General features: G+C 40.5%; 1 protein-coding gene across 1 annotated transcript in view; it reads right to left on the reverse strand.

Moving 5' to 3' along the window:
* Window positions 1-24093, reverse strand: part of LOC136862933 (zinc carboxypeptidase) — a 106014-nt gene that overhangs the window by 15482 nt on the left and 66439 nt on the right. Inside the window, exon 6 of the mRNA XM_067139222.2 lies at window positions 2974-3134. Within this exon, the coding sequence (XP_066995323.2) occupies window positions 2974-3134 (161 nt within the window). The remainder of the gene's footprint in view (window positions 1-2973; window positions 3135-24093) is intronic.

A 24093-nucleotide genomic window follows, 5' to 3' on the forward strand; every position in this document is an offset into this window, starting at 1 on the left:
ATGGAGAGAATACACTTGTATTCTTCCGTATTACGGAACAGTAGTTTAGCTAAATTCATAATAGAGTTGTAAGCAACGTTTCTCTTCCGAGGATACGGAGTAAAGTCCTCGTGAAACGTGGAGAATCATTTCTAAACTTGTGTTATTTCTTTGTTCCTATGACTCAAAAGTTACTTCCTTTGGCCAAAATAAATTATAGTTTCCGTTCGACTGTTCCCTTATGAATATGAGTTCCATTACTCCCGATTTCTACATCGTGATTCCCTTATGAATTCACATACTGTATTTGAACACACACATGTAAGCGCATAACCACACACCACTCTGAATTTTGACCAATCCCTAATAGTGAAATACCAGGATACAGACTAGTTGAGTGTATTTTTAGTTGATACGGGAAATAACATTTCAATTGCAGGGAAGTGGGTGTAAAGTATTGTGTGGTGAATGTTAAGCGATTAAGTGAATGAAGATGGGTTTTGGATGTTGATAAAGGTTGTGTTTCAGTTTATACGACTAAATACATGGTTCTTTATAGATCTAGATCCTCTATACTTACCCTGGAAAATGTTATATTTCTGACTGGGTAGAGCCAAGTCCTTGTGTGTCATTGGTGATTTTCTGCATGGTAATTTCCATAAATTCTGTTTTCCGGATTTGTATTTTAAGGCGAAACTCCTAGCTTACTTCGATGATACTGTTCAATATCAATTGTAGGTCTTCTAAATTGTCAGCAAATATCACGGTGTCATCCGAAAAACGGATGGGTTCATTCGCTTCCTGTTGATCTTAATGCCGTTATCAAATTCATCAAGGGCGTTTATAAAATTAGTTTCGGGGTATAAGTTAAAAGGATAAGAGCAGAATATAACCTTGTCCCATGCCTTTTTTGTATCTAGATCTCTTCAGTAACGTTGTCACCAACTTGTGAGCTATCAGGTTCTAAAACAGCTTCATGATTATTTTAGTATTATTGCCGTCAAGCCCAATATGTTTCAGCTCATGTGTAAGGAAATCACGTTTAACACTCTCAAAATATTCATCACGTTCCGTGAAGCAAGCATAGATAATTCGTTTTTAGTCAAGATGTTTTTGAACTAAACCTAGTTAGACGCCACAGAGTCCCTAATAACAAACCCGTTTCTAAAATGAAACTGAGTATCACTGATGTTTCCTTCCATTTTTCTCAGTTATGGATTGTATGCGTTTATAATTTGATTTATTTGTCAAGTGCCGGGCTGAGTGGCTCAGACGGTTGAGGCGCTGGCATTCTGACCCTAACTTGGCAGGTTTGATCCTAACTCACTCTCCGGTCGTATTTCAAGGTGTTCAATTACGTCAACCTCGTGTCGGTACATTTACTGGCACGTAAAAGAACTCCTGAGGAACTAAACTCCAGCACCTTGGTGTCTCCGAAACCCGTAAAAGTAGTTAGTGTGACGTAAAGCCAATAACATTATTATTTACTTTGGTCAAGTTGATGAAGGTGGATCTCAAACTATAGATAGTCCAAAGAGATGCTTCCATTGTTGTAGATGTGACTGAACAGATTGAAATAAGTCATAACTATTGACAACAGACAGTTCAAGCAGTTCCACCTTTATGTGTTCTAGTCCGGTTGCCTTGCCAGAATTTACTTGGCATAAGGCTTTCTCCATCTCATTCGTCAAATTCTCTGAACCGTCCAGTTCCTCCTCGCCATCATCAGATTCTGAGCAATGCTCTCTGGAATGACTAGTAGCCCTTCCATGCTTCCACTTGCTTCTCCTTTTGCACAGCCAGGCCAACGGGCCAAGGTTCTCTAATGAGGTCTTACTACTGTATCCCTCTTCGTGGTCCTATCATGTATATTACTGGTGTTATATTTCAATGTAATATACTTTTACAATACAAAAATGAAAGTTTACTGTTTATTATGAAAGTAAATTGTTTGCTGAGTATACGATGATTCACGGATGAATTATGAAATTCGATGAAACGAATCGAAAAAATAATTAAACAAAATAAGTGTGCAAGGAGAGAGATGATAAAGTAAATTATGAAAAGAAAACCGACGACGCTGATAAAGATTTGACTGAAAGACGAGAGACTTTCTGGCGGGACTAGTGATCAGGTCATGTTGCCAGCAAGCCTTCGATAAAGAACGGTGCATAGATATAAGACATAAATTTCTAGCACATCTGATGAGGGGAACATTAACTAACCCTAGGGCTATACGACTTACCGTCAGAAAAAGAAGCACTCACGATCAATTGTTCATCTTAGGGCAAACGTAATAACAACATAACGTGATTGGAAATAATACACAGGACAAGATATAGAATACTTCCTCTGAATGGGTGGATTTTCATGTTAATCCAAGTACAATCTTTAAGTCACTCCAAAATAAACCGGGAAGCACTACAGACCTAATCCATCACTACTACCTGACCGCACTTCACTTCACAAAGCTGTTAGTTGTTAGCATATGCAGAACTGGGTTAGGTGAGATACTCGACATTGTACAGGGAGAGGGTGTGAAGTGCTCATCTGCTCGGGGGAGATATGAACTTGTCACTCATGTTGTTGTAAGTATGCGTAAATGCAAAGGAATCTTGACGCTGGAGAGGGTGGGTTCATTAGACAATTCATTACAAGGTAAAATCACCGTTTCTGTATGTGCTACATCTTTTGCACCGAGATACCTCAGCCCACTCCAAAGCATGGACGTGCATAGTTTGACTTGTGCCGTCGAAGGATTATCTAGAGGATGGAATAGCGCGCCGTTGTCCAGCTAAACCGCTAGTCACCCTCCATATACTCCCTCCAGTGAATTGTGTAGGAAGCAGAGTAACTCTTCGGTGATGATTAATTTTGGTAAATCACTGAAAATAATAAGCTTATCAATATCATTCAGCCCTCTAACTCTCACTTAGTTAACGAGCTTCACTGAAAGTGGAAAAGTTAACGTACAATGTGTATATTGGTGCTCACCTTGGTATGCGTGTACTCGTAGCCATCAGGATTTACACTTGGGAAGATGTACCAGTCGAAGTTCTCAGCGATGTTCCTGATGTGGGTGTCATTACTGGTGAGTAGTTCATTTAGTATGAAAGTGACGGTAGCAACATTGATCCATTCGTTAGCGTGTATACCTGTAAAATTTCAATAGATACAACGATAAAACTATGTAGATCATGCGCACTTGGTGTGTTGAAAGTGTACAAAAACTAAAACGCAAACAAAAACCTTTCACATTTTTAGAAAGAAGTGTTTATCAAATATTTACCAGGGTATTAATAACGACAAATACAGTTGTAATAAACCAACTTTGTGATTCTGTCATTTAGTAGTGACTGCACGAGAGCACGTGAAAGCAAACCATCGCCTAAGCAACTAGACGACCTCTTGCTCCACATTACCCTCCTGCCCTTCTGCCCAGAGTTCTCAGCCAGCTACGCTAAACGAACCTCCATGCATCTGTATGAACCATAGTTAGTTTAACTTTACTGTAGTGGGCATTTTGAGATAAAATCACTTGGTACTTTATTAGGGAAATATGCAAGACGGGCTACACCTCATATGGTTAGAATCATACTTCCTCTGGAATAAAACATTCGTTTTTTCTGAATCAATTACTGAAACACTGAGTCCTTATCAAATTTCTCCAACCAGACGTTCACATTTTGAGCTATCAGGTTGCCACTGTATAAACTCTTATTTTGATCTTACTCATGCACCTCTCTAGCGTATTGAACTCCACTTTATGTCTATTGTTGTTGCAGATAACTATGTGATATTACTGACACTCGCCGCAGGCTTCTCTCCTCCGAGCCTCATCCACTTTTGTCGTGTCCAGATCTGCCCTAATTGACGAGCTTGCCATCTTCAACTCCACTCCAACATATCCATAATATGTGCAGTGGCCTCATTAGTTTGAGATACCAGTAATTTGTACGCTAATTAGTATATCTCCATCAAGAACGTGGAGCGCAGCTAGTACACAATAAGGTACACCATGCAGTAGCAAATAAGCAAGTGGAGAGAAAATCCAACAGAGACTATTCAGTAGTAAATAAGCAAGCGGGTAGAATATCCATCAGAAGCTGTGTCAGTCGTTCAACTAACAAATAGCTAGATATAACTTTCAAGCAAATCAGTGAACTTTTCCTCGAGTATCTCCATGGTAACAGTTTAGAGCAATATGTGTATTTAGTGAAGAACTACACAGCCTGCATATTCCCTATGTATGAAATATTTTCTCAACCGGTCCACAAACTGAGACGCGCAATGTGGCAAAGAAATCACATTTGAACATGGCATGGCTCAAGCTTACCTTTAATAGGCTCCTCTCTTCCATTTATATATTTAACCTTCCTTTATCTCTTGATCTGCGACTTAGGGTTTCATCATTGAGTCGATAATTTTTATATCATTCATGGTCATACCTTTCCAATAGCTGATACCGTCATTCATTTAGTGAATGGAATTTTGCCTTTTTCTACTCCGATGCATGCCAAAATAGGCTATTAATCCCATACAGTTTTGCTCGTGAGATAACAATCAGTACACAAAGAAACCATTGTAGACAATCTTTTCGAGTTCTATTCCACATCCTGAAAAGAACGGATGATTGCTCTAAATCCACTACAGTCCAGACAATGCGTGTTGCTGTGACGGACAGACAACGAGTTCCTCAGTCTCCCAAAAGATAACCTAAATCAAATAGTGGTGGACATTTTTGAAGGTGTAAAGCACTGAGGTGTTGGTAATCGTTATTTTGTGGAGAGAGTCGGTAAGGTTATCAGCCAGACTACTGAAAAGGAAGCAAGAAATAGGCTGTACAGTTTACTTTACTAACCAAACATACAGTATTAGACTTTCACATCAATAATATAACTTGCGTACCTTGAAAAAAAATAATAATAATAATAATAATAATAATACCCTCTTATTCACAAAGCAAAGGGCACGATTCAATATTCTTGCCATGAGCAATAGTGAAATCTAGTTCTTCAGGTAGATAAACATGCTTTAGCACACATTGACAGTAATTTAGCCACTGTTAGCTTAGGTGATTTCAGTGGTTTCCGTTGCTTTAAGGGACAAGCGAAGTTATTTTGCATCACCTCTTAGGCATCAGTCGAAGTAAGATGAAATACGACCACTTGAATAGTGAAAGTTAGGATGTAAAAGATAATCACAGATGGTAACTTTGAATATTAAGTAATCCAGTCAACACTAACAACGCCGATATCTGAAGGGAATGTGAGTTGAACTAAGAAATATGATTATAGAAGGTAAAATATAACCATATGACATAAGAAAGCTTAGATTTTATTTACATTTGAGAGATTGTGAGATCCTGAGGATTTTAAGGGATGTGGAAAAGACGCTCTAATGCGTTTTAACGTACAGGAGAGAGAGAGAGAGAGAGAGAGAGAGAGAGAGAGAGAGTATTTTAAATAGAATCAGGATATTACATTAACTATGATATGTACTATAGGAACAAACATTTATAAACCCACAAGATGTAGTTCAGATGGTCAACTACTTATTATTGTATACTGTATCTGACCCAGGTTTCGACAGAGTACCAAGTATAAAATCCTGCTTCAGAAATATATCATCGGATGGAAATCTTATGGATGGAGAACTTCGAAAAATCTAACAGTGCATCGAAGTCCCATCCTCCCTATTTTCATTCACCTCAACGGCTACTCTCGACTGCATACGGGTCAATGGTCTGTTTGTTAAAATAAAGTGGGCGTGTAATCTATATACAGTATATTGAAAGTAGGGCGCTATAGTAAGAGGAATACGCTAATCTACTAAATGATAAGAATGGATTTTCTCAAATTCAAAAGCACAGTTTTAGTCACTGAGAGGCATAATTTGTTAAAATTTTACACACACGAGAAATGCCACATAATTGGCCGCGTAGCTATTTTTAAAATATAATACACTTGATTTGATTTGATTTGATTTGATTTGATTTGATTTGATTTGATTTGATTTGATTTGATTTGATTTGATTTGATTTGATTTGATTTGATTTGATTTGATTTGATTTGATTTGATTTGATTTGATTTGATTTGATTTGATTTGATTTGATTTGATTTGATTTGATTTGATTTGATTTGATTTGATTTGATTTGATTTGATTTGATTTGATTTGATTTGATTTGATTTGATTTGATTTGATTTGATTTGATTTGATTTGATTTGATTTGATTTGATTTGATTTGATTTGATTTGATTTGATTTGATTTGATTTGATTTGATTTGATTTGATTTGATTTGATTTGATTTGATTTGATTTGATTTGATTTGATTTGATTTGATTTGATTTGATTTGATTTGATTTGATTTGATTTGATTTGATTTGATTTGATTTGATTTGATTTGATTTGATTTGATTTGATTTGATTTGATTTGATTTGATTTGATTTGATTTGTTTATTTATCATCAACAGAGTTACTAATTCTCCAATTACAGATGATATAATACATTCAAATAGCAAAAATATTAACAGCACTTACTACTAAAGCAATATATAATATATACGTATTTACAAAACACATACGGAAGAAAATAAACCATGAAAACAGAAAAGTGTTTAACATTTGAAATGACCGAAGGAAGGAAGTATAACTTTCAGTAACCAAATGCACAGAACATGTTACAAGGAACAACACTGTCTATGAAGCGTCCATAAGGTGTCCATGAATTTCACTAGCTGACAAATGAAATATATCCACCATCCCGCTAATTTCATTCAGGGATCTTAGGGCCTGTATCAACCAAGAGTTCCTGTGTGATTCCGATCTGCACCTGGGTAAGTGAAAGGTGACAGCCTGTCGGGTGTTGCGGGAAGGAATATGAATTGGGAGTAACTAGAGTAAATTGCGACAGTCAAGGAAATTGCCGACATATTTGTGTATGAAACGTGCGTTGATATACCTGCGCCTAGTTCTAAGAGACGCAATACACATATTGGTACAAAACAAATTATAATCTATCGATGACAGATTGATACACAAACACTTTTTACTGATCAATTTTGAGAATGTGATCTGTACTCGCTCTAAGGCATTAACTAATTATTGCTGTGAGGGAATCCACACTAGAGACTATATCGTATAAGCTAGAAATACAGGCTTTTCAAAGGGACAACAGATTTAAAAATTTTGCAATTTCCTTTGAGGAAGCCTAACGTTTTAAATGCCTTGTTAATGATATTTAACACATGCTCATTGAAAGGTAGATCACTTTGATTACTAAAAATAACAGCAAGGTCGTTAACTTTATCAACACGCTTCACTTCTTGATCCTTTATATGATAATTGAATTCACTGCCTTGCGATTTTCTTGTGAACGATACTGCACTGCACTTTGAAATGTTTAGGTTTAAATGCCACTTTTTGCACCAATCACTAATATTATTTATATCAGACTGTAACAATTCACAGTCACTCATCATTTCAATTACTCTGTAGAGTTTAAGGTCATCAGTATAGAACAGGTAGTTGCTCGAATGGATTTGTGATGGCAGATCATTAACAAATAGAAGGAAACACAAAGGTCCCAGTAGTGAACCTTGTGAAACGCCAGACATAGGCTGATAGGTACGAGAAATGATACCCTCCTACTTTACTGAATATCTCCTGTCGCGAAGACAGCATTTAAACCATTGAAGCAATCTTCCATGAATGTCATATGCTGACAACTTAGTCAGAAGAGCATTATGCTGCACAGAGTCGAAAGCCTTGGAAAGTCCGTGTACACGGCATCAACCTGCTTGCAATTGTCCAGAGCGCTACATATGAAGTGGGAGTACACAGCAGGATTGCTGGTAGTTGAGTTTTTCTGGACAAAACCTTGCTGGTTAATGTTAATTAAACCACTGACTGCACTGTACAGGGCTTTGCGCACGACTCTTTCCGCTACTTTGGAAATAAGTGAAAGAAGAACTACTGGTCTGTAATTGACAAATAAAGATCTGTCACCTTTCTTAAAGACTGGAATAACATATCCTTTCTTCCATTCGGACGGGAAATTGCCCGTACGAAGAGACCACTTGATTATCGTGGCTAGTGGGGTTGCCAGCTCCTCAGCACACTCACATAACACAATTCCTGGAATGTAATCTGGACCACATGACATCTTCGTATCCATCGACTTCAAGATGTCGCAGACTTCCAATGCCGAAGTTACCACTGATGATAAGTTAATTTCCCCGAATTGTTCGGTGTGAGAATTACAGGGAACACTGGGTGGATGGAATTATTTGAAAGTGTCCGCAAAATTATCCAGAATTTCTTTCAGTGAGCTAATTTCCTTTACGTCATTAATCATCACAGAGGATAGTCGCCTATATTTTCATTTGTAATTAATAAATTTCCAAAATCTTCGCGGATGTCTGATAATATCTTCCTCAACAGACCCGACTCCGCTGCATTTGTTTGTATTCCTTTCTTAGCGTCGCGAATTCGACGTAATCTGAGGGAAGTGAAGACCTTCCAGCTCGCGTCCTTGCTCTTTCCTTTTCCCGCATTTTGTCTTTAAGTTCGGAGACATACCGAGAGGGAAGATGCCTAGTCTTCATTATGCGGTTTGAGGCGCGGGGCTGTGAGCTTGCATCCGGGAGATAGTAGGTTCGAATCCCACTATCGGCAGCCCTGAAGATGGTTTTCCGTGGTTTCCCATTTTCACACCAGGCAAATGCTGGGGCTGTACCTTAATTAAGGCCCCGGCCGCTTCCTTCCAACTCCTAGGCCTTTCCTATCCCATCGTCGCCATAAGACCTACCTGTGTCGGTGCGACGTAAAGCCACTAGCATTATGCGGGAAGGTACGGCTGTGCAAAAAGTCATAAAACAAGTCAACCGCGGCATCAAGGGCTGGACAGGATTCGAGCAAGTTCCACGGACAGCGGGATAAGATATTTCGTAGATGAAGAAAGTCTGCTTTTCTCCATACGAATATTGATTTTATAGTCTGTGGCAAACGAGGAACACGGGAAATATGAAGTCTGAGCTCAAGGGCAGAATGATCTGATTGTACTAACTGTTCTGTTGCTTCACACAGGGTATTATTAGTGACTTTTTCAGACACGAAAGCAAGGCCCAGAAAGTTATTTCCTCGTGTTGGAAAACCGCAGACTTGGCGCAGCTTAAATTCATGGGTTATCTCTAAAAGAAAACAGACTTCCTCGTTGACGTGCGTGAGGATAAGATTAATTGATCCCGAATCGTCTGAGGCCCAGGCTAATTGGCTTATATTGAAATCACCGCACACGGTAATAGTGTCATTTGTTTTGCTAGGCGATTGGTTTGAGCCAGGGTTCCTCGGAAGTCTGTGAGCCGTACTTTCACCTCGTCGGGGGGCAGGTAACAGCAGACTATGTATAGCGATCGGCCAGGGGAAGGGATGGCTTTCACAACAACACATTCCCAGTTTCCCACTAAGTCGGGTCGTTGCACTGCACCGTAAGCAGAGTTCACTGCTATTAAAACCCCATGTCCCTTGTTCTTACTAGTATTGTTATTTTGCCTATCTTGGCTGAAAATAACATAATAGTCGTGCAGTATTTCACTATTGTCGATTGAAGAGTTGAGCCATGACTCCCTTAAACACACGCAGTCGTAATGCATGTCACTCAGAGCGACGTTAAAGTCCACGAGTGATTTCTTAAGACTACAGACATTCTGTTAGTAGATGGTAAGGCTGGTATTTACCTCCGGTCCTGGGTTCAGCTGGACATCGCCGTCAACTGCTAGTTGTAGAATACTCAGGGTCATGATGGAGGTAGATGTATCACTGACCGAAGGCTTGTGCTTTACACGCTGACTCGACGCCATTCGCTGCTGCTTGCCGCTATTACAAAACACGTGGGCGCTTATTTTCAGCTTATTATTGGAGAATATATCTTCCCAACAAGTTATACCGCACTTAACATCGAAGTATACGCTAGTCGGTTCAATTTCATTCACGCGTAACAGCGATAAAAGCACTTGGACCACAAGAAACACGATTATTATCAGGAACACACAACACGCCTGTAACAGTCTACCATCTTTCCTTCATCGTACGGGTAATGAAGTTAAATGACTGTCAGTTCGTTGTCCACTCCTGTGCCTCATGCTGGCATTCTCAAACAAAAATCATTCAACACTGCATGTATACACTTCACTACATATTAGTAAGGATCTGTTCCTTCTACCTCGATATTGATATCATGTGAATATCCACTATATTATAACATAACAACACAAATCAAATGAAGACTGTGGCCTTCTCGTGAGAATATTTTTTTTACATCATCATGTTATTGAGAATATTCGACTCGTACATTCCCTTTCTTCTACCTAATTATCTAGACATGCAAATCACGTCGGCGCCTGTCCCTAATAGTGTCTACATTATCACATGAAATATTATTGCAATATCGAATGTACGTGCTTCTCCGGGGTAACAAGCCTATGACTAATACTTACAAGGCGGACAGTCCGACGTTGGTTAGGTTGTAATTCCACAGAAATCGAAACTTACAAAATACGCAAATAATAAACACATAATAAGGTGCAGCATTTTCCCTGTAAATAGACAATAAACATACTTTAATGCTCTTCAGAAATGTGTGACACCTTTCAGGTTTCCTGGTATCGATCCAAGCACTTATATATCAGTCGGGTATCGAACCACGCCATCCTGACTTCGAGGTGCTATCTGAAAATCCCTACTAAGGTCTTATTATTTATATATCGTAATTGGAGGAGTATCGGCTTAATGAAACACACAGCCTTGTGATGGCAAAACTAATTATCAGAAAGTAATTATTTCAATACAAAGTGAAATGGGCAACACTCTCTGCAGGTTACATTGTGGAGGCTACAAACATATCTCTAACGGGACAAATAGCTGAAGGTCTAGAATTCATTTTCCCTTATACTCCATTCTAAGGCCATAAATCAATTACTTCGAAGACAGCCGATATCAGCACAGCTGATCTGACACATACAATTTTATCCGGAACAAACGAGTAATTTTTAATTCAATTATCTAAACGAGTAATTCTTAATTCAATTATCGTGTGCTCTCCGGGAATATTGCCCTCCATGGGCACTCTTAATTTTTCATCATTTTATCTCAATATCGCAGCCAGTTTCAATATTGGTTATCTCATTATTATTATTATTCATTACTGTCTTGCACGTTCTCATATATCTTTTTGGCCCCCAATTTCACACATGTGTACATAATATCCACATTATTCAAACACACTGAGATTATCCAATCGACAGGATTTTAACATAAAACATATCACTCACTCGCGTATCTATCTAGGTCATTGGTTCACACCTCGAGTCAGCTTTCCTTTCTCCACTCGTCAGCATCCTTAAACTAAGGGGAAATGACTATATTTATGCATTAATGTTGTGAAGCACCTGAACAATTAATATTCTGAACTTGAGAGGACACTAACAGCTAATTTAAATTGTAAAATATTGTGAAGTCAGCCGAATTATCTAAATCCAGCCCATCTACAAATGCTTCACTAAACACACGTAACAAGCTGTAGGGCCTTATACACTAGCTCATGCAAATTCTCAGAAATAACTTTGTGATTGCCCAATAATCACATAGAAAACAAGAAAACTCACCTAATAAAAGAAAACTTTACCCCGTTGAAACTCGCATATTTCGTTACCTACCAGTTATATATGAAATCAGAATGCATGCTACTGAATTTTATCTACGAATTTAAATGCACACCTTAAAAAGAAAAATAAACTATTAAAAGAAAACTTTACCCCGTTGAAACTCGCATATTTCGTTACCTGCCCGTTATATATGAAATCAAAATGCATGGTACTGAATTGTATCTACAAACTTAAATGTACATCTTAATGCAACATGGATTGATTTTTACGTTAAGATATCGCGGGAATGTACTTATCACTTTGGTGTGTAACCTGCTAACATCTGGCGGCACCCATATGGATTTAGTTACCAATGACTGCCATCTCACTAATAGAAGGTCCTGGGATCATCTCGTTCCACGTTGACTTCATAATGTCCTGGAAATGCTACCTCCAGCCGATGAACGTTCCCCGTTGTTTTCACACAGGGATCCCGCTGGCACATAAGCGCGATCTCGATGCTGTAAATCCTGGTTTCGAGGAGCACTCACATACATGCGAACAGTATTAGAAGTTGGGTTACTTGAAGCAATGTATATATGACCTCAAATAATGCGGCACTGGTAGGTCTACTCATAAGCTTGAGATGGTCTACCACAAGTAGCGATTACTGTCCCTGAAGATCCCTACTCGAACCCCGTTCGTTATAGGTAAAGATATTCACTGATCTGTTTATTCCTAATTGAGCGTCACTCTTCACTGATGGTACACTTCCCTGGGCAATCTGCCAACGTTTACTTTATTACGTTAATTGCCTCTGATAACTGCACATGCGTTAATTATGGTGCAATAATCACAGGTTCTCTATACTCACTAACGCACTAAGTCAAGATTATTGCAGACAGCCCAACCCGCTCTTTAAATGAAATATATTAATTTAGCTTGAAATAATGTTACATGTCTGTACTCCCTCACTGAGTACTGATATTGGTATTTCAAACATCCGCACACACACACAACGGCTGTAAATTCACGCAAGGAAACTATAGCCGCACTATGAAAGAGACTGCGTATCGGACTAACATAGAGTAGGCCTCTGGCTGGAATAATACTGAGTATCGATGGTCCTTATAGGGTTCCTTTTATGGATGACTAGGGTGATACGCTATGGAGAGGGCACTAATCTCGCATTGAAACGATCGCTGTGCTAATAATCGTCTTTCAGAGTCGAATGGGTATTCAATTGATAGATCCTGACAACTTCCATTTACTGTTTTATTTACGTTTAAATCTCGTCATAGGTTTACTAGTAATTTCTAAAGAATTTTCTCACATTTTGGCGCACGAGGGAGGGGATATGGGGATTCCTCTTTATGCGTTGAGATAAGTACTAGAAACATCTGGCACCCATCTCTGCACGGCTATCTTTAGTGCGTCATTAAGAATGTACTCGATAAGTAATTCATCTCCTTATATTACAAATACCACAAATTATGCCGAGTTTACTGATTCCTTACTGGGCCGATGACCTAGATGCTAGGCCCCTCTAAAAACATCATCATCATTATTGATTCCATACTTATAATATCCTTGGGCATGTGACGAATTTTCTGTTTTATTATTTTATTATTACTTATCTCGCGGATTTTTTTTGGTGGGTATACAAGAAATAGACAGGGTAACTGTGGTTATATCCAGTACTTAAGTTAAAACCATGTAAGATTAACCACGCCTTCTGAGACACGCAGCAGTTGAACATAGCGTCTTCTCTCGTTCTCCCTTCCACGATAGAGAGCGCAATACCAAGGCCACGCTGTACTTACAGCTTATCCCTCCTTGTATACGTAACTAGAGCTCCTGCATCCGAACTCGTGAAGCGTCGTTCGTATCCCGGACCGAGCATAAAATGCTGTTGCGACCAACTACTTCCTAGATTGATGCGGAAAACGGCACATATGTCTTACTGGGCTTCATGACATGTGTATTAACGTGGTTATTAACTCTTTCAATACATTGTACCTGAAGTACAGAAACTTTATATCTTAATATACTCATGACAAAATTCATTCGTCCTATGTTTTATCTAGTATATATATTTCTTGGTAATACATTCGCAGTCTTCAGCAAAGTACCATTATTTGTTTCGAAGTTTGGCCTCTAGACACTTCCCTCCCCTTTATAGTAACTATTCTTTCAGTTCAAAACCAGCATCGAGAATTGTACTGGAGTTAACTGGGCTGTTTCGAACATCAGCCTGTGTCTATTATTGTAAGTAGGAAAATATAGAGGAGTCAACTTCACGAGAGAGGAGCAGTCATGTCTGTTCGTTAGGAATGTATATACCAGACTGATACTTAGAAGCTTACGACGTCAATATAAAGCCAACCTTAGCATATAATGTTACAGAATGCCTTATAACCTACAGAAGAGAGATGAGTATTCAAGTACCTGCACTTCGTGAACTTCACTTGCACATACCCCAAATTATTTATTGAGTATTGCTGCAAGAACAATCAAACCCGCTCTTATATTCAAATAACGATCTTGTTATAGAACAGTGCGGAATTTTGTCATCACAATGAATGCAAATTTTGAACAATTAATTTCGATAATACAAAGTGCTTCTCGGTGAATTATATCATAAACAAAGAAAACAGAAGCTACAAACAAAATTCATTTCGTTCCTTCAAATCACTCACCATTAACCACAATACACTTTTGGTAACGTGTATACAGCGGCTGAAAACTGGTTGTGAAGGCGTCCTTTGGAATCGATCAAAGGACTGATGTCACCCGTCTCTGAGTATCCTGTACGTCAACACCATATGTGCCTTTCAGGATTCCCTTGAGGCGCGAAAACAAAAATATGTCTGCAGGTCTCAGAACCCGTTAGTAAGGTACATATTCGAGAACAGTTACGCGCCGCTTAACCAAGAAGTTGCGCACATGGTTTACAGTGTGCAGCGGGCGTTGTAGAAGAGGAGACTCCACTTTCCAGTCTTGTACAACTACAGCGGAACACGTCGGATTTGTAGCAGCAACCACTTAAAATATTTTTATAGAATGCGGTGTTGACAATTTGATCCGGTGCGAATTACTGGCGGGTCACGCCATTGCTCTCGAAAACGGTGATCAACGGTGTCTTAATTCTGGACGTTTGGAGGCGACTCTTTTTTGGTTGTGGGGAATCCGGTAAACACCATGGTATTGTTTGTTGCTTGGTCCCCAGATCGAACTGGTAGCACCAGCTCTCATCGGCCGTGATGATGATTTTCAAAATAAGATGGTTCTCGGTCACACGCGTCAACGAAATCTCCAGCAATTTCCATCCGTGTTACCTTCAGCTCGTCAGTCAATGTGTGCAGTGCAATTGCAGAACAGATCTTCCCCTTACACAAATTGTTGCGCATGATGGTGTTCGCACTGTCCTTGTTGATCCCTAATTTCTCTGATATCCTCCGCTGAGACATTAACCGAGTTTGTGCCAGTCTCTGTCGCAATTGCTGGATGTTTTCTGCACTTATGCTTGTTGACGGTCGTTTCCGTACGTGGCGCTTCATCGAGATTTTCCTGTGAATCCTAGAACGTTTGAAGTTTGAACCAGTCGTAAACACACCTTCTGCTTACGGCTTCTGTTCCGTACACTTGTACAAACATCGCGCACAATACATTTCACTAGCCGCAGCAGATTAACCTAATTCAGCTCCCTATTTTTAACGCTAAGTGGCGCTTCTCGAGATGTCTTTCTATTCACATGCGCATGCACGCAGTGTTATAACACGTTGCCATTGCTCTATAGGTTAATTCACCATACTTTTTAGACACAACTGGTATAATACCGTAGCCTGAATGCTTATCATATCACTTTGCCAACATGCTTGTCAAATGAAGATATATAACTTGTTTTAATATTCAGTCTAAGATCCTTCATTTTACCTCACAGACATTTATTAACATTCGTGAGCAAGCAGCAAGTCACGACGAATGTTCACTTTGACACGCCACGTAATCAATATGTAGCCTTGATCTTAATGGCTCAATCCTTATACCTGTACAAATGTGTCCGTTGCTACGGCTAGCTCCCTTCGACTTGCACATTTTTTTCAGAAACGATTGCACCACGAATTAAACAATGCAATTTACTTGGCTTACTTGACTTCTTTCCTCTTTAATGCCTAGACGCAGCACACTGCCCCGTAGAAATTTCCCCAGCTTGTTCTATGTTCCGCCAATGCTTTCTCCTCTCTCCATGTCTTGCTGACTCCAGCTCAGTGCCTGTCTTGTGACAGCTTCTTGCAGTCTTCTCAGGGTGTGAACTATCCACCTCCATTCTCATCTCATTATCTGCTGCAATACGGAAGTTCTACTTGTAGCCTCCCAGACGTCTTTCTTTGAGACCGTATTTGGCCATCATACTCTCATAATGCACCTCAAGCAACGATTTATAAACTGGGCAAATGCTCCACTGGCTTTATTTATACGACTAACTACATATCTAAAAGTACCTCCATCCTAGCATACCATGCTCTTCAAATAGCAAAATTCCTCTACACTTCATATATATCCATCCCATCTGGGGTCAAGCCAGAATGGTTACTGTGGTTAATGTGCATTTTCTTGTCTATTTGTTATTTGTCTTTAATCCTACATCTTTATCTTCTGAATGAAAACGTACAACCTTTTTTCCAGCCAATGACCGGGTCAGGGATGGGATGAATGAAGCCTCGATCTTGCAGCGAAGATAGGAATTGTGCTGGCTGCCAAAGCCTGTCTCACGTCTCCGGGGCAATTATTAATGACTGACAGGTGAAATGTTAGTGGAGAGTGTTGCTGGAATGAATGATGACAGGGAAAACCGGAGTACCCGGAGAAAAACCTGTCCCGCCTCCGCTTTGTCCATCATAAATCTCACATGGACTGACCGGGATTTGAAACATGGAACCCATCGGTGAGTGGCCGACGCGCTGCCGTCTGAGCCACGGAGGCTCAATCTTTAGCTTCTATTTGTAAGTAATTAAGTAAGATTTCCATGTTCCGAAAACATTCTGAAAGAAAACAGAGACCATCGCATAATCCAGTCCTTCCAATCTGTTATTTAATCCCCACTGAATGCCCCGCTTTCTATTCGTTGCCTCTCTGGACGTACAGTCCATTGTCATGATAATCAAAAATCAAAATGTAACTCTCACTATATATTGCAGACATAAACTGACGCTCCGCGTACTGTGATCCATCTTCGGATGTCCGAAATATCGTCATTGTTCTTCAGAAGCTTTCGCTGATTATGTACTGGTATTTAAAGCACAGTAACTTCAAAATAGCAGCAGTACACTGCAAGAAAATGCATGGTTTGTAGGGACAGTGATCATTCCTCCATTCACACGGGTTGTCATTTGACTGGGATAAACGATTTGGTCCAGAGGAATAACTCGACGTTTTACGATATAGGGAATTCACCGTCATCCGGAAGAGAAAGCCAATACTGTAAAAAGAAAAAGAAAATAAATGGTAATACGGAAAACGTTTCACTGCCGGTCAATAACAGGAGTGTGCGTTATAGTTATGTGACCTTCCCATGGTGGGGAGGCTTGTGCGTCCCCGTGAAATAGCCGTTCCTCAGGTGCAACCGTATCTGATGGATATCTGTCGAGAAACCAGACTAACGAATGGTTCATCGAAAGGCGGAAGCAGACTTTCGAAACATTTGCAAGGGTGACAGTCTAGATGACTGACTGATGGCTTTGTAACTATACTTAACATGACTTAGACGTGTTGATACTGTTACATAACTGAAAACAAAGGGAAACTACAGCCGTAACTAACTGCCGTGGTCAAGCAGTTCTCTGTATGAATTGTGATTCCCTTTCCAAATTTCTCTTTGATTTCCTTTACTGCCTGTTCTATGTAAACGTTGAAAAGGAGGGAGAACAAACTGCAGCCTTGCCTCACTCCTTTCTGGATTGTTGCTCCTTTTTCAAAGCCCTCGATTCTTATCACTGCAGAATGATTTTTATACAGATTGTAGATAATTCTTCGTTCTCGGTATCTGATCCCAATCATCTTCAGAATCTTAAATAGCTTGATCCATACAGTATTATCGAATGCTTTTTCTAAATCTACGAATGCCATGTACGTGGGCTTGTCCTTCTTGATTCGATCCTCTAAGATCAGACGTAAAGTCAGGATTGCTTCACGTGTTCCTACATTTCTTCTGAAGCCAAATTGATCTTCTCCCAACTCAGCTTCAACTTGTTTTTCAATTCTTCTGTAAATAATACGTGTTAAAATTTTGCAGGCATGAGATACTAAACTAATGGTGCGGTCGTTTTCACACTTGTCAATGCCGGCTTACTTGGGAATAGGTATAACAATATTCTGCCAAAAGTCGGATGGGACTTCTTCTGTCTCATACATCTTGCACACTAAATGGAATGACCTTGCCATGCTGGTTTCTCCTAAGGCAGTCAGTAATTCAGAGGGAATGTCATCAATTTCAGATGCCTTGTTCCTATTTAGGTCAATCACAGCCCTGTCAAACTCTGGCCTCAAGATTGGGTCTCCCATTTCATCAGCATCAACAGCCTCTTCATGTTCCAGAACCAAATTATCTACACCTTTACCTCGATACAACTGTTGGATATGCTCCTTCCATCTTTCTGCTTTGTCTTCTTTCCCTAGAAGTGGCTTTCCATCTGAGCGCTTAATATTCTTACACCTAGATTTCTTTTCTCCAAAGGTTTCCTTGATTTTCCTGTACGCAGCATCTACCTTTCCCAGGACCATACAACCTTCGACATCCTTGCACTTCTCCTTCAGCCATTCTTCCTTAACTACCTTGCACTTTCTATCCACTTGATTCTTTAATCGACTGTATTCTTTTCTGCCCTCTTCATTTCTAGCATTCTTGTATTTTCGTCGGTCATCAATAAGGTCTAGTATCTCCTAAGTTATCCACTCATTCTTTGTTGATCTTTTCTTCCTTCCTAACATTTCTTCAGCAGCCCTACTGACTTCATTTTTCATGATTATCCACTATTACTCTACTGTGTTTCCTTCACCCTTTTCATTTAGTCCTTGTGCAACATGTTCCTTGAAACAATCCCTCACACTCTTTCCTTTCAACTTGTCTAGATCCCATCTTTTTGCATTCTTTCCTTTCTTCAATTTCTTCAACTTCAGATGGCATTTCATGACCAACAAGTTGTGGTCAGAGTCCACGTCTGCTCCTGGAAGGTTTTGCAATCCAACACCTGGTTTCTAAATCTCTGCCTAATCATAATTAAGTCTATTTGATACCTTCCAGGTCTCCAGGTCTCATCCATGTATACAGCCGTCGTTTGTGGTGTTTGAACCAAGTATTGGCAAGGACTAAATTATGATCAGTGCAGAATTCAACCAGCCGACTTCCTCTATCGTTCCTTTGTCCCAATCCAAATTCTCCTACTATGTTACCTTCTCTTCCTTGGCCTACCACTGCATTCCAGTCTCCCATCACAATTAGATTCTCGTCACCTTTTACATATTGTATTAAATCTTCTATCTCCTCATATATTCTTTCGATTTCTTCATCATCCGATGAACTAGTAGGCATATAGACCTGCACTATTGTGGTGGGCATTGGTTTGTTGTCTATCTCGACGACAATATTTCTTTCACTATGCTGGTCGTAGTAGCTTAACCGCTGCCCTATTTTCTTATTCATTATTATTTTTTTTGCTAGGGGCTTTACGTCGCACCGACGCAGATAGGTCTTATGGTGACGATGGGATAGGAAAGGCCTAGGAGTTGGAAGGAAGCGGCCGTGGCCTTAATTAAGGTACAGCCCCAGCATTTTCCTGGTGTGAAAATGGGAAACCACGGAAAACCATCGTCAGGGCTGCCGATAGTGGGATTCGAACCTACTATCTCCCGGATGCAAGCTCACAGCCACGCGCCTCTACGCGCACGGCCAACTCGCCCGGTTTATTCATTATTAAACTGACTCCTGCATTTCCTCTGTTTCATTTTGTGTTGATAATTCGGTAGTCGCCTGACCAAAGATCCTGTTCTTCCTGCCAACTTACTTCACCTTTACCAACTACATCTAACTTTAGTCTATCCATCTCCCTTTTCAGATTCTCTAACCTACCACAACGATTCAAACTTCTAATATTCCATGCTCCGACTCGCAGAATGTCAGTATCCATCTTCCTGATGATCGCCCCCTCTCGCGTAGTCCCCACCCGGAGATCCGAATGGGGGACTAGTTTACCTCCGGAATATATTACCCGGGAGGAAGCCATAATCAGTTCATCATTCATACAGAGAGAGCTGCATGTCCTCGGGAGTTAGTTACGGCTGTAGTTTCCCGTTGCTTTCAGCCGTGTAGCAGTATCAACACAGCTAAGCCATGTTGAGTATACAAGGTCGTACCAGTCAATCATCTAGATTGCCGCCCTTGCAACGACTGAAAGGCTGCTACCGCCCTTTCGATGAACCATTCCTTAGTCTGGTCTCTCAACAGATATCCATCCGATATGGTTACACCTGCGGCTTGGCTATCTGCTTCATTGGGACACGCAGCCACCCCACCGCGGCAAGGTCACATGGTTCGCAGAGGAGGGGTGCGAATTAAAGCAAGTTGTAAAAAAACAAAAATCGTACTACCTCATTCCCGACCATGTATCAAACATACAGGGCTGAGGGGTAGATATACAGTCTTCAACAAAATAACACAACAGAATGAAGCTTTTTTTTCTACATTTAGGATGTTACCTGGCATTTCTTTCATTTCACCAACTTTGTGATATCAGAGAAAATTGTTCGAGCAGAATGAATGCGCAACGCTGCTTCCAACGCTAGGTCATTGCTGATGAGACGTGGGATTTATCATCTATGTTTCAACTAGTAGTTGTTTTACGGTATGTACTGACGAATAGCAAACCTGCAGAAAGATTTTGGACGTTTAAAAATCCCCCTGGGGCATGACGCTGCATCAATGTCATTATGTGTCTTACCTATTTTAGGCGAAGTTATCGGGGAATATAAAAAGTAATGTGGTTTCTCAAAGCTATGATGGTGCCAGGGCAATGAGTGGAAGACACTTTGGTGTTCAGGCAATCGTAAGAGCGACATATCCTTATGCACATTTCGTCCATTGTTATGCGCACCAGTTAGATTTGATAACCTTCCAAGCCACAGGTAAAAACAAAGAAACCCAGAAAGAGGCTGCGTGGTTTGGGTCATGTTGCTATCAGAATGCATTCCGGAAATTGTGGGTTTGAGCCAAACTGTCGGTAGCTCTCAAGATGTTCTTCCGTGATTTCCCGTTTCCACACCGAGCAAGTTCAGGGGATGTACCTTAATTAAGGCCACGGTCGCTTCCATTACTTTCCTATCCAATCGTTGCAGTAAGACCTAACTATCTGTGCAAGTGCCACGTAAAGCAAATTGTACCGGGCGAGTTGGCCGTGCGGTTAAAGGTGCATGGCTGTGAGCTTGTAACCGGGAGATAGTGGACTCGAATCCCAATGTCGGCAGCCCTGGAGATGGTTTTCCGTCGTTTCCCATTTTCACACCAGGCACGGCCATGGCCGCTTCCTCCCAACTCCTAGGCCTTTCCTAGCCCATCGTCGCCATATTGCCTATCTGTGTCGGTGCGACATAAAGCCACTAGCAAAAAGAGCAAATTGTAAGAATAAAAGGAAAAGCCAGTCAGAATTCTCTTTGGAAATTTTTCAGTCCTCGGACCTAACGGAGTAACGGAGTCCCACTCTTTTGGAAGGCGAGGGACTCCTTAGAAACAACTTGATGAACGAAATGGAATTCGATTGGCAGCTATCAATATTAATGGGGCTTATGGAAGAAGGAATGTAGAACTGGCTGAGTCAGCAAAGAGGATGCAACTGGATGTACTAGGAGTAAGTGATATTCGTGTAAGGGGAGATAACAAGGAAGAGATAGGAGATTGTAAAGTGTACTTGACGGGTGTTAAAAAGGGAAGGGCACAGTATGGGGTAGGACTGTTTATCAAGAATACTATAACACGCAACATAGATTCTGGAAGGCACCTAAATGAGCGATTGATGTGAGTAGATTTGGCAGTTGGAGGAATAAGGACGAGAATTGTAACGGTGTATTCACCATGTGAGTGTGCAGATGAGGATGAAGTTGACAAGTTTTATGAAGCATTGAGTGACATCATAGTCAGGTTGACAGCAAGGATAGGATGGTGCTAATGGGCGATTTCAATGCGAGAGTTGGGAATAGAATTGAAGGATACGAAAGGGTGATTGGTAAATGTGGGGAAGATATGGAAGCTAATGGGAAGGAGACGCGTTTGTTGGAATACTGTTATAGTATGGGTTTAGAAGTTACGAATACATTCTTCAAGCATAAGGCTATTCACCGCTAAACATGAGAGGCTAGGGGTACCAGATCCATAAAAGACTATATCTTAACGGACTTCGAATTCAGGAAATCTGTTAGGAATGTACAGGTTTTTTGGGGATTTTCCGATGATACAGGCCAGTACCTGATCTGTAGTGAACTAAGAATCTGTAGGTTCAGGGTAGAGAACGTGAAATCTGTCTGCAAACGAATAAGGGTAGGAAATGTCCAGGACGGGGAAATTTGACAGAAATACATGGATATGATTAGTGAGAAATTTCGAACAGTTGACAGTAAGCAGATTCAGGATATAGGAAGAGAATGGGTGGCATACAGGGATGCTGTAGAAGATACAGCAAGGGATACCTAGGAACAACTGTGTGTAAAGACGGGAAAAAGCGAACATGTTTTAGTATGACGAAGTGAGAGCAGCTTGCAAACGTAAAAAGAAGGCTTATCAGAAATGGCTCCAAACAAGAGCCGATGCAGACAGGGAATTTTACTTAGATGAAAGAAACAGAGCGAAACAAATAGTTGTTGAATCCAAAAACAAGTCGTGGGAAGATTTGGTAATAACCTGGAAAGGCTAGATCAAGCAGCAGGGAAACCTTTCTGGACAGTAATAAAGAATCATAGGATGGGAGACGAATAGGAAACGAACAGTGTTTGAGTAATGCAGGTGAACTCATAATAGATCCCAAGGAATCACTGGACTGGTGGAGGGAATATTTTGAAAGTTTTATCAACGTTAAGGGAATTCTTCCCGGTGGTCTCCCGAACAACCAAGCTCATGGGGTGGAAGAAAATGATGTTGGTGAAATTACGCTTGAGGAAGTGGAACGGGTGGTAAATGAACCCCATTCTCATAAAGCAGCAGGAATAGATTAAATTAGACCTGAAATGGTGAAGTATAGTGTGAAGGCAGGGATGAAATGGCTTCATAGAGTAGTAAGATTAGCATGGAGTATTGGTAAGGTACCTTCTGATTGGACAAAAGCAGTAATTGCACCTGTCTATAAGCAAGGGAACAGGAAGGATTGCAACAATTGTCGATGTATCTCATTGATTAGTATACCAGGGGAAGTATTCACTGGCATCTTGGAAGAGAGTGGTTGAGAGGAAGTTGGATGAAAACCAGTGTGGTTTCAGATCACAGAGGGGATGTCAGGATCAGATTTTCAGTATGCGCCAGGTAACTGAAAATTTTTTTTTTTTTTGCTAGGGGCTTTACGTCGCACCGACACAGACAGGTCTTATGGCGACGATGGGATAGGAAAGGCCTAGGAGTTGGAAGGAAGCGGCCGTGGCCTTAATTAAGGTTCAGCCCCAGCATTTGCCTGGTGTGAAAATGGGAAACCACCGAAAACCATTTTCAGGGCTGCCGATAGTGGGATTCGAACCTACTATCTCCCGGATGCAAGCTCACAGCCGCGTACCTCTACACGCACGGCCAACTCGCCCGGTCTGAAAAATATTACGAGAGGAATAGACAGTTGTGTTTATGTTTCGTAGATCTGGAGAAAGCATATGACAGGGTACCGAGGGAAAAGATGTTCGCCATACTGGGGGAGTATGGAATTAAGGGTAGATTATTAAAATCAATCAAAGGCATTTATGTTGACAATTGGGCTTCAGTGAGAATTGATGGTAGAATGAGTTCTTGGTTCTGGGTACTTACAGGGGTTAGACAAGGCTGTAATCTTTCACCTTTGCTGTTCGTAGTTTACATGGATCATCTGCTGAAAGGTGTAAAGTGGCAGGGAGGGATTCAGTTAGGTGGAAATGTAGCAAGCAGTCTGGCCTATGCTGACGACTTGGTCTTAATGGCAGATTGTGCCGAAAGTCTGCAGTGTAATATCTTGGAACTTGAAAATAGGTGGAATGAGTATGGTATGAAAATTAGCTCTCGAAGACTAAATTGATGTCAGTAGGTAAGAAATTCAACAGAATTGAATGTCAGATTGGTTTATACAAAGCTGGAACAGGTAGAAAATTTTAAGTGTTTAGGTTGTATGTTCTCCCAGGATGGTAATATTGTGAGATTGAATCAAGGTGTAGTAATTCAGTGAGCTTGCAATTGCGATCAACAGTGTTCTGTAA

The sequence above is a fragment of the Anabrus simplex genome, chromosome 2 (assembly GCF_040414725.1).
Source record: "Anabrus simplex isolate iqAnaSimp1 chromosome 2, ASM4041472v1, whole genome shotgun sequence".
Lineage (NCBI taxonomy): Eukaryota > Metazoa > Arthropoda > Insecta > Orthoptera > Tettigoniidae > Anabrus > Anabrus simplex.